Below are 23,099 nucleotides of genomic sequence, written 5' to 3' on the forward strand. Positions count from 1 at the left end.
TCCCGAAGACCACCACCGAGTTGTCCTGAAAGTGCGGGATGAACGTCTCGGATAGATCGCCGGGCGTGGCGAAGTTGATGGACACGTCGGTGTGTTCGATCGCGTCGACTTCGTAGAGCTCTGGCGCCGAGTGCTGGTGGCGGTACGTGATGAGCACGCGTGCCCGGCTGTCGAGCGGGCGGGAGAAGGCGACGATTTTGCTGCTGCTGAAGGCCGCGATGGCAGGGTCGCTATGGGACGCGTATCTGTGCATGTACGCCGATGGTGTTGCCGACGGTGCCGTTGCAGCTGCGCTTGCTGTTGCTACTGGTCGAGGGCTGTTAGCTGTTACTGACGATGGGATGGAATGGGAGATGCTGCGGAGGAATGAATGCCGATTATTCGAACCAAAAATCGGTGACTTCTTTGGAGAGGTCGGAAAAAACCAAGAATGAAAAAAACTCACTGGAAGCCACTGGTGCTTGAGGCGAATCGTCGGCGTCGGCGTCGAACTTGAAGATCCGGCAACAGACAGGAATGACGTCCTCATTCGCAACGATCTTGCCATCTAAAAATCCGGCGGATAAAGGGAAAGCAGTCAGCTAGTGAGCTAGTTTACTCGTTCGATCATCGATCCGCTTCGAGTCCTCGTCTCGAAAACGCTCCTGTTCGCCCCACTCGACAGAGACCAGAGACGAACATACCAGAATCACACAACTCAAGGCGGTCTCTCCAATTCCCCTGATCCCATGCATCGCGGCTCTTCTTTCCCCACAGCTCGTCGATGAAGACCAGGTCACACGGAGTGCCCGTATCGGCCTGCTGGCGTAGCGGCAGGCTGTAGAATGTGCCGCGGCCCAGGCGACGGCACTCTTCATTCAGGATGAGCTTCACTAGCTCCACGGCGTCTAGTGGCTTGTTCGCGGGCCCGTTGGTGATGACGCCACAGAGCCTGGAGCAGGAGCGGGACGAGGACGCTGCAGGGGGCGAGAAGAAGCCCGAGAAGGAGAAAGAGGGCGGGACTTCGCAGAGGGGAGTCGAATGCCCGGATTGTGGGATTGGGGGTGGAAGTGTTGGCGGCGGCGGTAGCGTTCGGGCCCGAGGCCTGCGGAGCGCCATCGGGCGGAGGTGCGGCGGCGGCGGGCTGTAATGCCATCGTGGGCTTCCCCACCGATAGATGTCAGCGGACGATCGAGCGGGAGGAAAGGGGGAGAATTGGTACCCCACCGAGAGAAAGAAGAAACAGACGGAGATGAGATGGCAAAGATGGCATCAGACAACAACGTCGACCGGAAACGCGATGAGCGCGATAAATTAATAGGCCTGGACGTGGGCCGACTTCCTGTGGCTTTGGACAGGCGGCTGTTCTTCACGTCGTTGCTTCACGAAGCTTCACATTACATTATTTTTACTTCATAACCATGGTTTCATTACGGGGTATCGTTTATTCATTCACTTGGCTCCACTCTGTGCTCCGCTCCCCTTCTGGTCGTACACATCACGAGTATATCATATCCATGTCGTCAATCCCATCACGTAGACAATGGCAATGGCAATGATAATGACAACGCAGTCTTACCACCTCTCCCGTCTATTCCAAACCGTCACCCACCAGTAGACGTTGGAGAGCAATCAAACAAAGTAGTAAGCAGCAGTAGCAGCAGACACAACCAACAATCAACCAACAATCAGCGTCCGTACTATTGTGTCCACGGTAGACGGTGTAATTACATGAACAAGTCATCACGCTTCTGGACCTCTGCATTCGTCAGCCGTCCGCAAAGACTGAGCAAAGACACGGTTTCCGTCGTGGCGAACCAATTGAGCGCGTCGATGAGAATCTTCAGATGCCGGTTGAAGTGCTCTTCGTATTTCCGGATTGATTCCTCTAGCCGTTTCATTCGGGCTGGGTCTGTCGCGGCGGGAACGTGAACGGCGGGTCTACCCTTGTTGCTGGCAGCTAGCTGGATGCTGGGGTCTGCTTCGTAGAGAGTCTTGGTGATGTGCTCGACGTACGCAGCGAACATCCCGCATCCTGTCATCAATTTGGCGTGAAGGCGTAGTAGCTTCGCTTGGGTGAGCCCCATGTCCTTCATACACGTGTCGAGCATGTCGACATGGTCCTGCATCAGTTCATCCACGGTCGGTTTGGTCTTGGGGTTGAGTCCGGGCTTTGTAGCTTCGGCGTCATCACGCTCTGCGTCGTCGACTTTGACCATGAGTTTCTGCCAGTTGGGTTCGAGAACCTCGGCCGTGGCGAAAAAAAGCATCTGTTGCACGAAGACCAACATCCGTGACCGCAATGTCCATACTCGCCGCTTCCAGAGCTCGAATCTTCGGTCCTGCGATTTGTGTATCCAGGCCCGGTCTTTGCTGTGTGTCGACCAGCAACCCACCAGAAGCGTCTCGAGGTGGCGGAGTGCCAACGTGTATCTGAATATGATTTGATATCGTACCACTGTCTTCCTGCTGATGATGAGCGATAAGGGAAATGGGACAGTATAATCAAGTTCCAATGCTTCGTGCCCAATGATCTCTTTTTCTTCGTCTTCCTTCTTTTCCTTTTTCGGTTTGTCCTGGGCCGGAGCCGGGGCCGGAGCCGGAGTTTTATATTGGTCCATCATCGACTCTGGATTGTTCTCATCAATACCTTGGACATTGACAACCTTGACCAGCCACTGCGTGAGTCCCACAGAGTTCATCTTAACCTTGACATCCTCTTTGAAAGGGTCACCCACCGCAATGCTTCCGGGTTGATGCAAGACTAGGTCAAACAGAGATTGCAATTTCCCCACGTTGACATCGCGGTACTTCTTGCGAAGCTCCGAATCACTCAATTCCAGGAAATACAGAAAGAATTCTGCCTTGTCCAGAAAGAAGTAATGCTTCATCGAACGAAGTCTACTCTTTAACGAGTTTTTCGTGAGTAGTAGGTGAAGCAAATCTTTGTTCGCAAAGGAGTAGGCATTGTTGACATTGTCCAGGAACCGCGGATCGTCAAATGTCGCCGGAGTGTCAACGATCTTGCTGGCAACATCAACGCCTCCGCACTCACGGACAACATTGAGATATTTCCCAGCCAAGAGCACCTTCTCTCTGACTGCTTCAAGTTGAGGTGGAACTTCCTTCTCTCGAATGTAGTATCGCTTGTCCCAATATTCATCGGTATAGTCTTCGTCGAGACGCTCACGCTTAATGCTGGATCTCTCGCCAATCAAAAATTCTGAATGTGGATCTTTGATACCTCCATGATGTAGCCATTCATTTAGCATAACCATGTACGGACGACTAGATTCTCGTAAAAGCATTTCAAGAATCTCTCTTGCTGCAGGATCGCCAGAATATGCGGAGAGGCGGGCCGTTAATAACCCTAGAACGTTACCTCCTATGCATCGTTGTTTGCTTAGGCTACCGGGGAGAAGATCGCCTCCCTCCTTGAGACGTTCGATTATATTATCCGGATCAAAATCGTCGATGGAATCGTCCAGCTCCACCTCGAGCAGGGAGTTCTTCTTCAATAATTCTTGTGCCAGTGAATAAAGGTGTGCCAGACTGTGTGTTGTCGGGAGGATGGCTATATGCATCTGATGTAACGTAAATTCGGCGTCACTCAGTATCTTCGTCTCTAACTGCGCAACTAGAATGAGGTAGTCTTTCAAAAGTTTTCGAATAGCAGCACAGAGAGCATGGTTGACCGAGCCGAATTCTTCTCGACTCTGAACCTCAATGAATGCCTCGATTGCACAGTAATGAGTTGCCATTGAGAGCATAGAATTGGTCAAATCTTTTAAGCTTGGGTCCAGGCCTGGGAGTGGGTGGAACGGCGGTCCATTAAGTCGATCCATTTCTTCAGCAGGGTTATACTTTTCATGGAATCGGACGTACTGTCCCTCGTAGCCCATGAAGACGTACAGGAGATCATCCAATATGGCTCGTTCTTGTTCTTGCATGGTCATGTTATCCAAAAGTATCGGTTCAAGGTCGGCAGGGGCGTTTCGTGACAAAGGAGGCGCATTTATTCGAATTGCAAGAGGAGCGGACGAGTGAGGAATCAACGAGACAGATGGAATCCATGGGACTTGAGTCCCAATGTCAGTATATCGTAGGACTTGGCTTGGAAACAGTGATGCTTACCAGGTTCTGCCTCTTTCGCAGGGCGCTTAAGGCCTGGACTAGCAACTCTCCTTTGCCTGCTCTCAGCATTGCCGCCTTCTTTCTTTGGACTTCGCCTTGTGTAGACCGTGTCTGTGGTGGTAATCGTGGTCTTCTCTTTCCGACGCTCCACGCCGCTAAATCTATTCTCACTTTTGGAGTGTCTATGCGTGCTTTCTGGCTGTTCAGCATAGCCATCAACTACACTGGGAGACCCGCTATCTCGGACTGAGGGTCGTTCGTAGTCTCTGGCTCTGGTCGAGTTGCCTCGGGAAGAGCCATTAGGAAGATGCGTGCTGCGACGGTCGGTGGCCGATGCGCTTCTGTAATGGAGAGACGTCATGCCTGTCAAGTGGCATCATTCTTGGGCGAGTCCTTCAGCAGCCGCAGTATTGTCCGAAAGTCCCTCTGTTGCCTTCAAGTTGTTGAGACTTGCATTTCGGTGTGACGCGGGGAAAGCCAGACGACGCGTCGAGGCCAGGGCTTGGCACGCACGGGACGAGTCTCCCTGATGTTGCGAAATGGAAATTCAACTTGCATTGGTTATAGCACCAGGATAGTCTCATTCGAGTCCTTCTTGATACAATACAATAAAAGGTCTTGTAGCAAACTAAAGCGGCGCTTTTATTCTCAAACTTTTTGGTCTATCTATCAGTATCTTGAAGCGGCAGCGGCAAACATTTCTCATGCTGGTCGATACAGTAGTCACTCAAGCAGCCCTCAGGTCTCAATCGGTGAATACAAACAGCTATGAGAAACCGAGAGTGGCTGCAGCTATTTGCGCCGAACTAAAATACTCAACACCATTCGGCCACAATGAATAAATGATCTCGTACAGTTCAATTAGAGGCAACTGATGTGAAACTCTGTTTCTCCTAATCTTGATGACTGTAAGCTACCTAGGTCTGACAGGCGGAAAGAGGCCATACAGCCTCACTCAAAATTGCTAAAATATCGTCATATCACGTTCCGGATCGCATCTCATGTTAGAGACTCCCTTGGTGCATCAACTTTGAGGGTGGTCAATCAGCGGTAGCAGACTTGTCAACGGCATGAGAATGATGTCGGTCATACATTCTCTGATGAACGCAAAACTGCTCCAAGGGTTCTCCCAAGTATTGACAACATGACTGGGCAGGTTTAAAGAGGCCCATCCACGCTCGCCTCTCAATGCCGCCTGGAGACACAACGTGGTTTTCCCAAAGCGACCAGGGTTTGATCCATCCATTTGATATTCGTGAGCCAGGAGATTGAGCAGTAGAGCTTGTTCTTCAGGCGTGGGATGATACCTTCTCCCTCCCGCCCTCTCGGCCTTTTCTTCGGCGTCAATCGGTGCATCCACCCCTGGAGCGAGCACTGCCGTCACTAGGTTGCGATAGTCATGGGAAAGACTGATAGCTGCGCGCTGCGCCCGTACGTCTTGGTCTGGGGTGGTGAATCCGGCAAAATCACCACCAAAAACGTCGCCCCCAGTGTCCACAATGACAACTGTGTCAATCCTGCTGCGTTCAGCCAAAACTGCCTCGTATTGAAGAGAAAGGTCCGCCTTTTCATCCTCTGGGATATCATTGCTCTCTTCTCCTTGATCGAGAACAATAAAGACATCCTCATGGTGCGAAATGGGCACAGTCTCCAGATCGCGGCCTTCGCTAAATGTTTGCTTGGTGACTCGATAGGTTCCAGGGACTGGCTTGCCATATAGAAAGGCTGGTCCACCGTGATTAAAGATCTCCCGCCTGACACCCATCTTGGTACCTGCACGCCCCTGAGATCCTGTTCTCCACGTTCGTGTAGAAATTAGGAGATTCATCTCCTTACCACTCTTCCGCAGTAAATGACCGAGGACACTTGCACTGATGACATCAGAGCCACCTCCCCCACCGATACCAGCATATTCTTTGGCATCTGATTGCTCTCCCGGGAGGAGATCAGACAATGACCCAAGAAGCGGTAGCTGGCTGAAAGTCATCGCAGGAACAGCTGCCCACGTAGCACGCAGAACGCCTGGGCGAGTATCACTAGGTGAGACATTGATATTATCATCAATTGTGTGGGCACCATCAATGATGCCTAGGGTCAACCCATCAATATCTAAGCATGGCTGCTTCAGCAAGTCAGCGTTGTGGGACTCCTTGCGCTTTGCGGATGCTAAATGCCTGCATATAGCTACGTGACCGGCATCATAGATGCGTGCTAATGTGAACAAGGTCTTCATTAGACCTTGCGTCTTGACAACCTGTAAGAATTCACTTTCTCCTTGGATATGACATACTGGATGATCTTGTGAGTTCACCCATCCTTGAGCGCGATTTGAGCTGCCTGCAAGTTGGCGTGAGAGGATTACCTTGACGTTGCTAGGAGACTCAGCAAGAACAGGACCGATCTCTGACGGGGAAACCCCAAGTAATGGTAGTAAATATACTGAGAGATGGGAGCCTGGAGGGCTTTCCATGGTCGTGAGCGAGAAGACGGTGGCTGATTTGCAACCCCCAGACCGCGAATTCAGGAGCACGATATATTTCGGATTCGTGTTTTCATCTATCATTCCATCGATGAATCACGAATCTATAACACCTTCTCTGAATGCTAAATGGTTAGAGGGGGCGCGGGGGGGTTCTTTAGGTGAGAAAGCCCTGTAAACATGTTTGTCACTAATTACGCCCAGGGCATCGATGGATCAGGTCGCTCCGTTCGCCTTCAGCTTTATGCTTCACCATAGCCATCGGGGGCAGGGTTGGCTGAGAGATGCGCACAGCTCAGCCAGTAGTAAACATCCACCCCAAGCAAATATTGGATCTCTCTTTAACTTGAGCTTTATCAAAAGGATTCACTGAAGATACATCACTCCGGAATCAAAAGACATTGATCGCATTGAGCAACATACAAGGAAACGAATCTCTCAAAGCCTTGGAAAACACGTGAACGGTCGAGACAGCCAAGTGACCAGGAGCTGGCAACTTGAAGCCGTAGGGATTCTGCAATCGGGCGCGCGGGTCTAGCTTCCCCCAGAGCGCCAATGCCGGGTTTTGCTTCCGAAATCGATGGCTCTTTGTCTTAATGGCCTAGGCTGACTCCTATGGTCGGCTACAGGTGGAATATTGCTGGGGTATGCTACCCTATCCCGCCACAAAAGTCGGGGCTAACCTATATCTTTGCGCAAACGACGGAGTTGCCAATTTGTGATACTGCAAGGCAATCATTGAGGAGGCTAAATTACTAGGGATTGTCTTGAGGGAGGGTTCCATATTGTCAGTACCAGAGTAAGTTGTCATGTTGGATCAGTCATTTTGACCTGGGCTGGTGCCCAGAGGAAGATCCTGGGCTCTTGAGAAAAGCCCTGTGATACGGCAGCTGCAATATTGGCTTTTCTGGTTTCAATGCGAAAGAGCTCCACGTGTCAAGTAGAAAAGGAACTGGACTCAGTCGCTCTCTGACAGGCGTAGCTGATCAGTCAGGCCATTGCTACATTGAGATCTTGACAACCTCTTGGTGGACGGTCTCTTCTGTCTCTTTGCCAATTTGCTCCTGGCTATGGCGCTCACGATGGTGGTCTTTAACCACGATCTCGTCTTCGCCATCGCCAAGCTGGAGATCTTCGGTGAAGACCATAACTTCCTCTTGGTCACCAAACAATGCAGCAACTTCTTCCAACGGGATACCCTTAGTCTCTGGCAAGACAATACTGATCCAGAGCAGACCAACCGCACAGATGGAGATAAAGACCTGAGGCAAAATATAAGCCAAACAATTCACGTAACCTCCTTTGTAGAAGCCTACTTACTAGGTAGAATTTCCAGCCAATGTTAGCAAAAGCGGTGGCAGCCACTTGGAGGTACACCAGGGATGCGAGACATGTAGACGCGACTGTCAAAGCCAGTCCTTTGGGTCGAAGATGGTTGGGGTAAATTTCCGCGTAGAAGACGATTCCTGCGACATCGACACCACATCCATATATGAAAACAAAGATGTAACTAGCCAAACATTAGTCATTGACGAAGCCGTCGAATGGAGTGTAAGCGGTGACACGTACAACGCTGCAACTGCTGCACGCAACGCGGCTTTATTCGGTTCAGCCGGCACCGGGTTTGCATAAGTGGCAACCAGAGCAGCCTCTACAATCAAGCAAGCCAAACAGCCGCCGATTCCAAAGATCATCAACGGCTTTCGGCCAACCTTGTCCATGATTAGAGCACCTATCACATGTGGTAAGCCTCATATTTGCTTCTAGGATTTGGTACTTACCTGTTAGGTTTCCAACAATCCCACAAGTGATCCACCCGCATTGGAGTTCTAGCTGCTGCTCAGTATCGTAGCCGAGGACGCTGTAGAGTAAAGGACCGTAGTTGTTGATGACTTTAGATATAGTTAGCTTCGCTCTTCAAAAGTCAAATCTCGTTGACCATACCCAAGATGGCAGTGCTTTGACCAAGAGCTGCGTAGCCAGTACTCATAATAAGTCGTTTTCGATAGGATGCTCGCTTGAATAGCTGCCAGTACGAAGGGCTAAGAGTACGATCGTACTCTATCTGCTTCTGCATTTGGTAGAATTCGACAATAGCGAAATGATGTTCATCGTTATTTGAGAGGTTGTGAAGACTCCTGACCACTTGCTTGGCGTCATCGACACGGTTGCGCATGAGTAGCCATCGGGGAGATTCAGGAATAAATGGGACAATCATCATAGGGAGAGCGGTGAATATGAGCGATACACCGTACGGCCCACGCCATTGAGTAGACATATTCGTTGAATGGTAGAACGCGAGGCCCATGTACGTGGCTAGAGCATACCCAATGGCAATGCCTACCCCATTCATACCCACAGACAATCCTCTAAGGGCCGGAGGAGCAATCTCGGAGGTATAGACTGGAGCTGATGGTGACCACTGTTAGTCTCTGAGAGGGCTGTCATGTCAAGATTTACATACTGATGGCGATAAACGCCCATGAACTCATGCCAGCCAGGAATTTAAACGCAACGAACATGCCAACGTTTTGTGATGCGCAGACCAGAGCACCGCCTATCAGGCCGATGATGGAGCAGGCGTATACAGCCATTTTGCAGCCCCATTTCTCCATGATGTAGCTAACACCGATGATGCCAAAGACGCCTCCAGCCTGGAAAATCCCTGACATCGCCCCTATCAAGGGCGTTGCCTGGGAAGACCATACCCCTTGGTCATCCAAGAGATTCATATAAGTAAGAAATGATGGCTGCGCCAGCGTTGTTCCGATAACTGACGCAGGGAAAGAAAAGGCAATCATACCAGTGCTGACGCCAAAGCACATGAGGAAGTTGCGCCAATTCCATTGGTCTCTTGCTCGGATCCTCATGCTGTAGAAGACTAATAGTTCGCTGCTACCGAGGTAAGATGCTAAGGCTATGAAATGGTTTCAGGGCCCCTTTCTCTCATATCGTACCCGTACCTGGTACTTGGTACGGAGTAGAAGCAGTGCCATTATATATCAATCGATGCCTTGGTGCTAAGGGGAGATAAAACTGGGAAGGCCACTTGACAGTCACCCCGGACATCTCGAGTAGCCGAGTCGCGGAGTAGGCTGGCACTAATGCACCTAGCCTTAGGAGTCATGGAGAGAGTCTGGATTTTCCGGGGTCGACGGAGAATTGCGTGGGTCTTCCACAGGTAAGCTGAGAATGTAAAAGTGTTCAAGGGATGAGGCTTGTCGTCTCGACGACCTGCCTTGGCCTCGTGTTGCCATGTCATGTGATCGGAGCGGCGCCCCTAGCGCTCTCTGCATGCAGAACCTTGAAGCAACGGCCGGACGCTCATTAATTGCGCAACATGGAATACATACTGAAGACTAGCACCCAACTTACTAGTCCTCTTACATCTCCAGTAAAGTGAGGTCTGGACAGCCGCGATGAGCGGACGACGTCCGGGCAGCAGTTGCAAACCATGTCGCAAGGCAAGAATCGGGTGCGACGCGGTCCTGAGAAAGGAGAATCCGTGTACCAACTGTGTCCGCCGCGGAAAGATTTGCACAAGAAATGAAGTAGGTCCCTTGAGATGATGGATCGAGTCCCCTTTACTCACCATTCCGAATTTTATAGTCCACAGCGGATGTGACACAGGGTCCGCGTCCATGTCCTGTACTAGAAGCCGCGCATGAAATTCCGAATCCGAATGAGCACCAAAATAGTGGATGCGAATCAGATTTGGCCAGAAAGGCAGTACCAAATTCGCTAAGGGTGGAATTGCCGCGTTTGGAAGATGACATCTCCCGTCGATCACAAACGATAGCCTTGCATGCTATGCTATGGGAGATCTTCATTTCAACTTTCGAAAATCGATTCACGTTGTGGCTAGGGCCCAACTGTTTGCCATACCTAGAGACCACTTTAGTAAGAATAATCTCTTCCTTAGATTCGATTCAGCCTTTTTGCTAAAATGATCGGTAGGGAACTAGAGCCTCCGTCTCTAGGACGGCTTTGTATCTGGACAAGTTTGAGGATGAGCATGTCTCCGTCCCGGTTTCACGTATGCTCGGTTTGTCTGGCAAACTTGAAGATTTCAAAGCAAGAAAATACAGAATCGATATTGCTTTGAATGACGCATTGAGATATTGTGTATATGCATACGCATCTCGCTGGGTTCCCCTACGAGCGTCTTTCGCAACATCGTCTAGCAATCATCATGCCAAAACGTCTCGACATATAGGACAAGAACTCCAAGATCAACTATGGCACAAGGCGAGAACTCATGTACTCACTGCGATCTCAAACCCTAGCTATCGAGCAATACTGGCAATGTTGATATTTTCAGTAACAGAAATGCCGATTGAAAATGATGACCCTGGGATCAACGCGCTCTGTGCTCAGACTTTGTTGTCACAATTTCATCGGCTACGGCCGCTGACACAGCACATATGCGATGCACCGCTGGCCCAGAGCACAAGAGTGTCGCCTCTTACATACGGCACAACGCAGTTCACTCTCAAGCAACTCGATGAAGGAGTTAACCAGAGATATCGTCATATGCAAGACTCTATGCTATGGCTTGGTATTCTCTGTGACATGAGTCAATCTGCAATTCAGAAGTGCCCGTCAGTCCTTCTGCCTGGGAACTCTGGCGATGAAAAAGCTTGGGATTTCATTCGTCAACGCACTGATATTTTCGAACGTTCCTTTGGTGTGCTTAACAACTCTCTGACACCACTTCCAGAGGACGTCGTTGTTGTATTGCTGCAGCATGCTTCTGCTTGCAAAACAATGTATTTTGGTTGTATCAACCAGTTTCGTGATTCGTTGTCGCAGCACAACCTTGACCTCATATCAGTGCTCGCTAAGAAAGTCTCCGATGAGCGCAAGAGATTCCATGGCGCTTTTGACCAACTCTTGACAAAATGTGCTCGTGACTTCCTCACGATGACACTGGAATGCCAAATGAACTACGGTAAGCTAGAATGCTTTGGGTAACCTGTCATCAAGGGCTGACTAAAACTGCCAGTTCTTCTGGTAACCCATCAATCTTTGGGGTCGTTGATCCTCGCTGATTTGCTTGACGCGGTTGTTGACCTCAAATTACCGCTGCAAAGTCCAGGCTCGATCCGTTTGCAGGCTTGTAGCGCAGTGGTACATACTTTGAGCCTGGTTGCGAACTACGATCAGTATTCCTCAGAAGACCTGGCCTACGGAAGCAGATTACTTCACGACCCACTCCCTGAGCTCATGGTTGAAGTTTTGTCAGAAGCCGGCAAGGCAATTTACTCATTAGTCAATAACTGTGAACTCTCTGAGCAATCAGCACGGGTAATGCTAGCGGTCCTGTCTAGTGCTTTAAGGACACTTTCACAGATTTCGAAAACTGCGGGCTACGCATTGTTATCCTTCGAGCACATTGAGCGAACTTGTCAGTTCAAACTTCAGAGTGGTTCAAGTACTTCAAGGGCTTCAACCCCTTGGATAACCTCGGGAAAAAATCCAGTTTGGGACGGAAATATTGCCCATTATTTCTTGCACGAAATGGAAACTGGAGAGACCTTTGACTCCTCGAGTCTCGAAGCGATCATTCAAGAGCATGTTTCATCTGATTTCAGAGATTTTGATTCATCGTCATCATTCACTCACCCAACAACTTCAGAGGGCTCCATGTTCAGTTATCATCTTAGCCCTGATTCTTCAAACTCTTGTGATCAGTAAGGCACGGTTTTCATATGTCAAGGATGAAAGGAATCCTCTGCCTTTCAATGTATTCCGAGCAATTTGGGAGTCCGTTAGGGTTATCGTCTTAGCGCATGACGCTAAGCTGGCAGTCGGAGCATGGTGGTTTTTGGAGTGGCAATATATCCTTCCGGCTGAAGTGTGTAAATTAGCACAATTCGGGGTTGTGTTGCTTGACACAGAGTCCTTCCGATTCTCCCGCTTAGTACGGGCTTGCGAATAACTTCGAATACCTAAGCTACAACCGAGATGTGTTCCCCTCGTCGTCTCTCTTGAATTATGATCATCCGCGATCCTAGAAAGGTCTTCTACTAGGCTGGGTGAAAATTGAAGATCGGAATATAAGTTTCAAGCTTTGATATTGGCCAACCCAGGGTTTTATAGCCAGTTCGGTTAGTGCGCCGGTCAGGTGAGCGCTGTGCAGCCAAACTTGAATCTTTGCGGGCCAAGAACAGCCGCCCTCAGTTGAGACGCCGTGGAGCTTCCCCTCGTATACAACGCTAGCGGCATCTGCTAGCTCGGCACGCATGGCCGACTGAGAGTCTTCTAGATAGCCTCACGCACTTAAATTCGATGCCCTGAGATTACCGTCCGTAAAATTATGCTGCCCTGGTGCTTCAAGGATGGATATCTCACCATATACTGCAGTCTTTCTTGCATGCTTCGTGCTTCTTGCTGTGGACTATGTACGGATCGCTTTCAAACGAGGCTTGAGAGATGTTCCTGGACCATTTCTGGCAAGATTTACCTCGCTTTATCGGATCTATATGACATACAAGGGACAATCTGTGAAAAGCTATCGTGAGCTCCACAGGAAGTATGGCAAGATTGTCAGAACAGGGCCCCATCATGTATCCATATCGGACCCAGATATGATCCCCTTGATTTATGGTATTGCGAGTAAATTCAGAAAGGTAGGGTGCTCCTACCAGGATAGACTAAAATCACACACTAAGAGAGACACAGTCTTCCTTTTACAGCGCGTCTGTTCCATTCTATGAGGGCCAGCCACTCGACAACATGTTTACGGCAGTCAGCCCAGCGCTTCACAAAGCTTTAAGAAGTCCCACGGCGCAGGTCTATTCGATGACAAATCTTCGACACTACGAGAAGCATGCCAACGAATGTACGGAGATCTTCATCAACCTGATGAAAGAAAAGGAAGGCCAGAAAGTGGATCTCACCGAGCACTTTCAATGGTATGCGTTCGATGTCATTGCAAGCGTTACCTTTCAGCGACGATTGGGTTTTATGGAAACTCGAAAAGATGTCTTCGGAATGATAGAGTTTTCTGATGTAAGTGCATGCTACTGTTCAAGTTTCTGCTTTTTGACGACATATACTCCTTCAATTGTCGCCTGCCAATATCAACCAACGAGCTCACTCTCATGAAAGACGCCTGATTCACACCATTCTGATCACTGATTGCAAAAGCACTCGCTGACGAAAGATGATCTTCAGCTCCTTGGCCTGTACTTTGCGTTTATCGGACAACTGCCATTTTTGCACCCTTACATGTTTGGAAATCGAACGTTAATCCGGTTTCTGAAATGGGCTAATCCATCCTTTCCTGACCCGTTGGGAGATCTATTCGAGGTAAATACCCACCCTAGGCTTTCTTTTCGACCATGCTTACTTTTGTGATTTCTCCAGCGAATTGACAACGAAATGCAACTGTACGACCGTGAGGAGAAGTCAGAAGACCGTAAGGATTTCCTGGCACAGTTGAGGGCGAAAGATGATCCTTCAAGACCCTACTATAAGAGAGATATGATGAATCATCTGTCAAACAACGTGTAAGCTCCCTCCTTCCTTTGCATCTAGCGTGCGCTTTGAATCTAATAACTCGGGGTATAGACTTGCAGGCAGTGATACTACAGCTGTAGCGCTTCGGGCCATCTTCTATTTTCTGGTGAAGAACCCTCGAGTTTATAAGAAACTGATGGACGAGATCGATGAAAATGATAGGGCTGGGAAGCTATCGTCAATGGTCACCTATGAACAGGTTCTTGCCATGCCCTACTTGTGAGTCATCCGCTCTGAGCAGACATCAAGATGCTGAACGGAAAACTAATACTGATCACCACAGACAAGCGGTAATCAAGGAAGCGATGCGGGTGCATCCATCTAACTGTTGGCCCCTTGAACGTGTTGTTCCGGACGAGGGAGCGACGGTGTGCAATATCGATTTGCCAAAAGGCACTATCGTATCTACTACGGCTCCACTGATTAATACCAACACCGATATCTTTGGCGCTGATGCAAAGGAATTTAATCCTGAAAGATGGTTGGAAGCTGATACCGAAAAGCTCAGAATTATGGACAGAACGTATTTTACGGTAGGTATGCCTTTTTCATGGTCGTTCTATCCGTGGACCGTTACTCCACGCACGGGGGTAGCACCCTTGAAGCTGCAGAAAGAAAACATACTGACATCGCCCCTTTTTCCAAAATAGTTTGGCGCTGGGTCCAGGGCGTGTATTGGCAGAAACATCGCACTTTTAGAGATCACGAAGTTCGTCCCACAGATCTTGCGTACTTTCGAGATAGAATGGGCAGCAGACTCTGCAGAGTGGGAGATTTTCTCCGCGTGGTTCTACAAGCAGAAAGGCCTCGTCTTCAAATGGAAGTCTAGGCCAAAGTTGAGACTGGCAGATGCGGTATAAGTAGCAGATTTGTGAGAGGAGCGTTCACACACAAGTTGATAGATCTAAGTCTAGCATTACTTGACCGTTGTGCTCATACTCAGCGCCGCAAAAAGCGATAACGCTCTGTACGAACCTGGACTTGACTAAGAGCAATAAGGTCAGAAAGTCGTCATGGCACGCACATGGTAGCAAACAAGTTGAATAAATTTATTGACTCCATCCCTCTCAGGTGGTGGGAGCGTCATATCTATGTGCTCTAAATTGATCCCTGTGAAGGTCTGCCTACTATACATCATAAATATGAGACAATTTGAAGACCGAGGCAGCTGTACCTAGAGCTGTTGTAGGATATGTCTAATAATTACAATAGCGAAATACCGGGTCCATGAACTGTTCTCTAGGTTGCGGCGGCTCATATTTGATGGAGTACTTGAAGCTAGCACAACCTGACATGGAAGTTTAACAGATTTTTAAACATGGAATGTGAGTCAAATTGAACCCGTTCGATTTCAGTTGATCTTCGCTTTAGAGCGTTCATGTTGTCAGTCAATAATCTCCATTTCAAGGCCCCCGCTTGGCCCGTCGCTGACGCTATCAAATACTGCAAACAACGTCGCTACCATGCTCGGTCTCCTGGCTATTTCCCAAGCAGTCACTCATCTAACTTATATTCAGCTGCGAGTCGCTTCCATCCCATATGTCCTACAAGATATGCCGTTGCCATGGTATGATTACTGTTAAGCGTCAGTCATTTTCTCGCGTTCGACAGAGGAACGCCCTCTATTGTGAGAACTTACCAGGTGATGACTGGGCATACACTGAGGTCTATCACCCGAACATTTGCAACTCCCCGGAGACGGAAATCACTATCAGCGCACGCTGTGGAGTCTTCTTTACGGCCCATTCTCACAGTTCCTACCGGATGCAGCACAGACATCAGGTTCTGCTTGGAGAACGCGAGAATGTCTTCTCGGCTGTCAGATTCCGGAGTCAATCTTTTGGTGACCACGTGCTTTTTGATGTCCTCGGAATCGACGAATGCGAGTGCTTCTCCCACGCCATTGACGAAGGTCTCCGAATCATAGGGATGTGAGAAGTAATTGGTCTCAATGACAGGGGCAGCCGCTGGGTTGCTAGAGGCCAGGGTCACCGTACCGCGAGATTGAGGGTTCATCAGCATGACTGCTATCAGCAAGGTTTCAAGGTCGTCGTCCGTCAGCAACTCCTTGAGCACCGCACCTTGGAGAAAGATTTCGATCTGCGGGACATTTGGCTGTTGAATGAAGGCTCTTTTTTCCGGCTCGAGTCGTTCTAACTCAAAAGTAGTTGACCTTGCAGGATCGAACTTGAGGAACCCGATCAAATTTCTCAGGTTTCGCGTGGCATCCGGCCCAGTTTTGTCTTTCATCCATTGTGCCCGGGCGGCCTTTTGTTGCTGTGGGTCTTTCTCGTATGGCGTCGAAGTTCCCAGCTCTGTAGATACACCCCAGCCTAATACAAGGTAGCAGTGGTCGAGCATGTCCTTTCCTATTTTAGGTTGGTCTAGTACGCAAGGGATGCTGAGTTTTTCTAGCTCGTCACGAGGCCCGATACCGCTGAGTAACAGCAATTTAGGGGTGTCGATTGTTCCAAGGGATAGGATAACCTCGTGACGGGCCCTAACCTCCCGGCCATCGGCCAGGAGCACACCCACGGCGGTTAGTGATGATGACTGTGTCTTTTCGTCGAAAAGCAACTTGTCAACGAAGGTGTTGGTCCAGACGGTGATATTATCAGGGAGATCGTTTAAATAGGCTGTGGCGCTCGTCACTCGCCAGCCGTTATGGCTTGTTGTGGTTGCGGCTCCAACACCAACTAGGTCGCCGGAATTTTGGTCTGGATTGAGAGGCCAACCGAACTTTTGCGCTGCCTTCATGAGCAGATCTAAGCCTTTTGGCCAATTCCTCCTGGAAGGTAGTGTGATGTCCAGGGGACCAGAGAATCCATGAGCGCCATCCTTCAGAGAAACGAAGCCGTCTTCATCCTCGTCTCCATCATCGTCGAAATGAAGGTTTTCGATTTCTTTGTACGCTTCAAGCACATGCTCCCAGTTCCAGGCCTCATCGTCCACTATTTGCGCCCACGAATTATAATCTGATGAAGAGCCTCTAATGTAACCTTCAAAATTGGCTATACTGGAGCCGCCGAGTCCATTGCCACGGAGGTACTCGAGAACTCTCCCATTCAGATGTTTCTGGGGAGTTGTTTCGTAACGAGTTCCTACTTCGGGGTTTACATAAACATTGGTAAAGCGCTCCGAAGCGACAAGAAGCTCTTCGCGCTTGTTGTCGCCGCCCTTTTCTATTAGCAAAACCCGAGGCCGAGACTTTGATTTCGCGAGGTTTCCAGCTACCACTGCACCAGCGTTGCCTAGGAATTCATTAGCATCAGACAATGCAATTAGAGCCTCGGGCAAAATGCCTAGGGTCTGCTGACCGGCACCGACAACAATGAAATCGAAGACACTCTCATCTAGTGAACCCATGTTTGGGTACTGTTTTTTTGCCTTTTACTTTGTTGCTTCCTTATTGTCATGGTAGTGGTCACATTTCTATATGTTATTTATCATCGGGGCTGTCCGACAATTGTCCTTGCGTTCCTGGTTAACCGGTTCAAGCTTTCGGCGGGCAAAGCCAGAGCCAAGGCGCCCCAAAATTCACCCCTCAACGGGCCCCAGATGTCGTATTCCTAGGGCCCTGAGGGCTGAGGACCTGAGCACGAGCTCGGCAAATCAAGGGATTCCATCCGGTCAGCTGCGCGGGCTCGATCATGCTAGGGCCGAAGACATTCCGCGGACCTGACATCAAGGCACCAATTTATTGCTGCTGTCAGAGATTCATGGTCAAATTCAGCATCGCAATCAAGTTCCGTCAATTGTTGCTCCTCAAACTGGACAGCTAGTATGTACCTCGCTCGCTCTAACCCTGTTTTCACTACCTCGTTCGAGATCTAGATTCGCCAACGAGCCAGTAAACGCCTTTGCCGACCAGAGAATAGACAATTCCCGATCTTACGGGGTCATATGCCCATGGAGGTGTGGAGATGAGACGACCGACCCACAGGAATATAATCTGTGAAGCTTTCGAGAAGTTGACCATTCGGTCCTTGGGTCGTTCGACACTTTGATAGTACTACAGGTGGTTTGATCCTTCGGAACCGAAATGCTATTAATTGCGGTCGTACTAATTAAGTTGTGAGTGTCCCATCATGAGCAATGCCGTCTCCTCCTACTCATGGGCAATACCGAGGTATCTATACAGGTAAGCCGAGTTACTTCAAGCATCCGAAGGCACAAATTCATGAAGAAACTGTCTCAAATCCGCTAGCTCCACGTAGATGGGCCAATCGTGTTGCCGCGCCATCGAGAGTTGCAAAGAACCAGTATGCAGCAAGTTGTACCGTGTGTACGAGCTTGAAGATGACCATTGACATGCCCACAGCCTCAATGATCGCGAAAAGTCCCTCAAAGCAAGTTTTAATCGACTTCTAGCCCAGATTGGCGTATCATCATCCAGATTTTCAGGCAAGATGTCTACTGTGTCTCTTCATGGATCGGTGGCTGGGAGAAGCTTGATTCTCTATGGGGTCAATGCACTTCTCATTAGGCAAGCTTTCCATCGTAGTAATGGCTCATTCTGTTATGTCCTGCATGGATTCTATCTCAGAAATCTCGAGATTCATTTAAGTCGCACACAGTTAATCCCAAAGACGCAAGTCAAAGAATAAGAAATTTGTTGAACAGAGGCGAAGTGGTCGGGGGCATCGAGCCAGACAAAGCTAACCAACAAAAATTCGATCGGGGAGAGTCTTCAACCAGTTTAACACCCTTCTGTTATCAGAATTTACAGATCCTGTCTGCGAACCATCGCTTTAAATGAAAGAACTAGACCTACTGTAAGATGGACGTCGGCGTGGATAAAATATGGAATCTTTTATTGTCCAGCTGAGTGGTAGTTGGACAAATTAACGAATGTTATTGCATAGCATGCTGTATTGTGTTGTCAATCGCGACAGTCGAAGAGTGAATGAAGCCTTAGGACTCTCTATGCCTGAACTAATGTGACGAGAGGGCGGTAGACGGGGATGCCAGCCTTGTCACGTGATTTGACAATTCTTCATACAAAAGCTTCGAAGTGTGACGGCGTTATCTAGGTATGTTGCAGGTATATTTCACCAGAAACTTGCTGGCGAGATATAAATAGGGCACAAGTGACAGCATGACCGCATATATCAGAATAGGAGTCTTCTCTCCATAGCTAACGGCAAAACTGGTCAATTACGGTGTTTTGTCACACAGTTGATCGCCTAGGGGCCTCTTTTAAGACCTGGGGGCCCAAAGATGATGATTATCTATTGTATTTGGCGTGCTATGGTTAGTCTGATATGAAAAGCATGGGTATCGGCAATTATGTACAAGACATGAGAGTGTGACTAGTCACAGGTGCAGCATTTCGCTGCAACTGTTGACTGGCCCTTTGAGTTGCATTCGAACGGGATTTACAACACGTGAGACTTGAGGTTCATTTTCAAATTTTACACCTTGACTTTCTCTCCATCGGATGAAGTGCTACCGTCTCTGAATTCGCCGACCTCGGGACCTGGAGTGTGCTTCTCTCCATGCACTGAGGCCTCCCGGCCGTCAAGGTGAGTACCAGTTGGCCCGGCGTTGTTGTTGTGTTCAACGTCCTCGTATGGTCGCCAAAAGTCTTTCTTTCCTTTGGCGGCCCGGGTTAACCAGGGAGGCAAGATGCCACCTTCGATCTTGTAGGTCCAGAAGTCCTTGTATTCTTTGTCGGCAGGCTTGATGCGACCACCAGATGCCTTCTCGATAATCCACACAATCGTGTTGATGACGATGTAGGAGATGATACCGGCAATCAAACCGTACGCGATCGAGTATGTGAATGGCATGATAGCAATAGTGAGGAATGCTGGGATTGCATCTCCAATATAGCGCCAATTGATGTCAGCGGCTGATTTGGCCCTGTCGCATATATTGTTAGCATGGTCTAGAAGGTCGATTGGAACTGTGTGGACTTACATCAGCGACCCTACAATGATAAGGACCGTACCGGTTGCATAGGGTGGGATCGAGGCGAAAATCGGCGCGAAGAAGATAGAAATGAAGAAGCAAAGTCCCGTGACGATGGCTGTCAGTCCAGTTGCGCCGCCTTCCGAAATACCGGCACCGGATTCAATATATGCCGTAACTGGGGGTGTGCCGAATAGGGCTCCGATCGAGATACCAATGGCATCAACGAGATAAGCCACCGCGGAACCTTCGAAGTCCTGTGTCTTCTCATCAATAGCTCCACAGAAGCGGGCCATCGAATACAAAGTACCCGTGCAATCAAGGATGTCCACGTAGAGGAATGTGATGAAAGCGAGCCCGAACTGTCCACCATATCCCGAGATATCCCATTCCTGGGCGACTAAGATCCGTTTGATGGGGTGGAATGTAACAACGTTCTTGAAGAAATCAAACATACTGTCTCCCAGGGGCGTGTAGGGGAAATATGAGACTTCAGTGCCGCGGGGCCATGAAATGATGCTGACAAGCAGGATGCCGAAGATGATGGCGCCTTTGACCCGGAACATCATCATAATAACGGTGAGGAAGCCTCCACAGAAGATACCAATCCACATAGTCGGATTGCGCATTCTGGCGCCAGGCGGACAGATGCCAAATTCATCGCGAAACTCTGGTTTGCAGCCTCCGAGCTCAAGTGGAACAGCCGTGCCACCAGTGACAGCGCCAATACCAGCACTGTAAGTTAGGCCAATCAATGTTAGATAGAGACCGATACCAACGCCCGTGGCGAGTTTGATCGATGCAGGGATTGCTCGAGCCAGCCATTGTCGTAGTCCAAGGATCGTCAAGCCGACGAAAACCCAGCCTTCGACAAAGACGGCAGTGACAGCCACAGAGTATGGAACGAGACCTGATCCGTGATATCCAACGACGGTATAGGCAAAGTAAGCGTTGAGACCCATTCCAGGTGCTAGAGCGATGGGCATATTTGCGAACAGACCCATGCAGAAGGTAGTCAAAGCTGCGATAGCTGCCGTTGCTGTGACCAAATCGCGCTGCACCTCTGCAACGCAAAGCATGTAATCAGGATCGCTGTCGCAAAGATCCGGACTATCCGGCGAACAGACGCAGGTGCCGCCAGATTGTGACACGATGGTAGCGTTGACGGAAATGATGTAAGCCATCGCAAAGAAGGTCGCCAGTCCAGCACGGATCTCAGTGAAGAAGTAGGACCCCTTTCGCTCCTTGGGGTGGCCGGAGCCTTCCAAGCGGAATCGCCTGCCCACGAATGAGCCAGCGACCGCCATATTGGCGTTGTGAATCATCTCGTTTATGCCCATTGTGTCGTGGAGGCCTCGAGATCTGGGTGGCAATACTCGGTAGGGTGAAAATGGAGTCGATGGGAGGAGGACAAGAGATCTTCGAGATAGGCGAGGAGAGCAGATGTTTATATGATTAACGTGTGATATCAGCTACACATCTAGAGCTTCTCGGTCTCTTCCTTGGAGCCGGATCGTGGTTGTGAATGGGCGGAGAGCAGACGTTTCTACAGGGCATGATAAGGCTCTTGGTGTGGTGGAGTTGAGGTGAGGTTGCTCTACACCTGGATTGGCGGGTGGGGAGAGATGCCAAGACAAGAGGCGGGCTCCGCTTGACCCAAAATCGAGGTAGTGGGACTCTGCTGGCCTTGGCGAGGCTTTTTGCCCCTCAATCCACTGATAGGAATGGACATGGTTAATGGTCAGCTTTCTTCTGCCTCACATTTTGGCCATCGGAGCCCGGCGAACCACACGCGCTTGGGCCCATCTCCAGGGCTGAGGCTGTTGTAGTTCCTTTTCCTGGAATCCGCCTAACGCAAAGGGCCACACGATCATCTCGCAGCCGGTGCGGAGAGAGGCGTGGTCCCTTATCGGTAAGAACTTTGAACGTACATCCTTTTTATTCGCAGTCAATCGTTGGTCCTGCCTTCTGATCTGTAGCTGGCTAGTTAGCGAGCGAGAACAGACCATTCATGAATAATTCACTTGGGTCATCAACTGGACACAAAGTATCCGCTTGCCGCCATTTTCTGCGGGATCAGGGTTGCAATATTCGCTGTAGGTGGATCACCCGCGGCCAGAAGTGCCTGAAGCAGGGGATTTCCCGACTAGCTTTGTCAAGGGTCTTGTCGAGACAAATCAGCATCGCAAAAGACGTAAGCTTGTCCCTTTGTATGCACCTCAAGGAAAGATGCCGCGACAGGCATTTGTCTTCTGGCATCGAAGGAGGGGCATTTATGCAGATCGAGATTCGAGACAGACCACGCGACTCGTTTATTCCCGATGCATCTGACCAGTCAAACGACCAGTCAAACGTTTGGCGCTGCTGAGACGAACTATGAGCCATGGCTTTCACAAAACTTCAAGTCCCTAATCTCCACCGAAACACGGAGACCGAGGCCGCTCGTTCTACCGAACATCAGTAGAGTGACTACTAGTCTCGTCGCAGGTATAATCAATTAACGACATTGAATAATTAGGTCCCGATTATTTGAAACAGCTGCTATGCACTTGTATTATTGACCTCTTATTATTAAGCCCTTGAGCTGCTAATTATGATTCCACTACAGCACCGGATCAGGAATAGTACCTAACTAGGTAATTTCAACGTGCTCCCTGTCATTGCCTGTGATGCAACAACAATATCGTCATCCATCTGCAAAACAACTAGCATTCGACCCCTGACTTTATCACCACAGGGGGTGAGGTGCGTACCTTGAATACATTCCTGCTGGCACATATGGTGGCATGAATCATGTATCCCGGATCAAGACATTGGAACCCTCAGCTCTGTGGCCGGTCATTTGAGAAAGTGTCCCTGCTTTACCCCTCTTCGGCAATCGGCCGTGGACACATATTCGAACTCGGGAGGCAATGAGAACGCTGTGTGAGCAAGGAGCCTTCTCATACACCTAGCTAAGAGTGGCATGGTCCCCGGATAACCGTAAGTCTGGGGTAAAGGCCGAGAGCGCGTCTTAATGAGGGGAAAGCAGATCGTCATCACAATGAGAGTCAGACAGCTTGTCCGCCGA

General features: G+C 49.5%; 7 protein-coding genes across 7 annotated transcripts; 2 read left to right on the top strand and 5 right to left on the bottom strand.

Annotated features, from left to right (window-relative positions):
* Positions 1 to 1,706: 1,706 nt before the first annotated feature.
* On the bottom strand, positions 1,707 to 3,935 carry A1O9_03874 (uncharacterized protein; the record flags this gene model as incomplete). Its single annotated transcript, XM_013406167.1, has 1 exon — positions 1,707 to 3,935. One exon carries the CDS (start codon positions 3,933 to 3,935, stop codon positions 1,707 to 1,709), a length of 2,229 nt encoding a protein of 742 aa, XP_013261621.1.
* A 1,217-nt stretch (positions 3,936 to 5,152) lies between these two features.
* Positions 5,153 to 6,583, bottom strand: A1O9_03875 (uncharacterized protein; the record flags this gene model as incomplete). Its single annotated transcript, XM_013406168.1, has 1 exon — positions 5,153 to 6,583. A coding segment is annotated over one exon (1,431 nt), but the record flags the coding sequence as incomplete, so codon positions are not given.
* A 1,010-nt stretch (positions 6,584 to 7,593) lies between these two features.
* Positions 7,594 to 9,462, bottom strand: A1O9_03876 (uncharacterized protein; the record flags this gene model as incomplete). Its single annotated transcript, XM_013406169.1, has 6 exons — positions 7,594 to 7,854; positions 7,913 to 8,102; positions 8,162 to 8,324; positions 8,374 to 8,484; positions 8,537 to 9,001; positions 9,057 to 9,462. 6 exons carry the CDS (start codon positions 9,460 to 9,462, stop codon positions 7,594 to 7,596), a joined length of 1,596 nt encoding a protein of 531 aa, XP_013261623.1.
* A 1,459-nt stretch (positions 9,463 to 10,921) lies between these two features.
* Positions 10,922 to 12,289, top strand: A1O9_03877 (uncharacterized protein; the record flags this gene model as incomplete). The annotated part of the gene is made up of 2 exons (XM_013406170.1): positions 10,922 to 11,543; positions 11,598 to 12,289. 2 exons carry the CDS (start codon positions 10,922 to 10,924, stop codon positions 12,287 to 12,289), a joined length of 1,314 nt encoding a protein of 437 aa, XP_013261624.1.
* Positions 12,290 to 13,330: 1,041 nt separating this feature from the next.
* A1O9_03878 (uncharacterized protein) lies at positions 13,331 to 14,976 on the top strand (the record flags this gene model as incomplete). The annotated part of the gene is made up of 6 exons (XM_013406171.1): positions 13,331 to 13,606; positions 13,772 to 13,906; positions 13,964 to 14,106; positions 14,168 to 14,335; positions 14,400 to 14,649; positions 14,767 to 14,976. 6 exons carry the CDS (start codon positions 13,331 to 13,333, stop codon positions 14,974 to 14,976), a joined length of 1,182 nt encoding a protein of 393 aa, XP_013261625.1.
* Positions 14,977 to 15,610: 634 nt separating this feature from the next.
* On the bottom strand, positions 15,611 to 17,482 carry A1O9_03879 (uncharacterized protein; the record flags this gene model as incomplete). Its single annotated transcript, XM_013406172.1, has 2 exons — positions 15,611 to 15,692; positions 15,756 to 17,482. The coding sequence occupies 2 exons, from the start codon at positions 17,480 to 17,482 to the stop codon at positions 15,611 to 15,613; spliced, it is 1,809 nt and encodes a 602-aa protein (XP_013261626.1).
* Positions 17,483 to 19,530: 2,048 nt separating this feature from the next.
* A1O9_03880 (MFS transporter, AGZA family, xanthine/uracil permease) lies at positions 19,531 to 21,354 on the bottom strand (the record flags this gene model as incomplete). Its single annotated transcript, XM_013406173.1, has 2 exons — positions 19,531 to 19,981; positions 20,039 to 21,354. 2 exons carry the CDS (start codon positions 21,352 to 21,354, stop codon positions 19,531 to 19,533), a joined length of 1,767 nt encoding a protein of 588 aa, XP_013261627.1.
* Positions 21,355 to 23,099: the final 1,745 nt, after the last annotated feature.

This window comes from Exophiala aquamarina, assembly GCF_000709125.1.
Source record: "Exophiala aquamarina CBS 119918 chromosome Unknown aczIA-supercont1.3, whole genome shotgun sequence".
NCBI lineage: Eukaryota > Fungi > Ascomycota > Eurotiomycetes > Chaetothyriales > Herpotrichiellaceae > Exophiala > Exophiala aquamarina.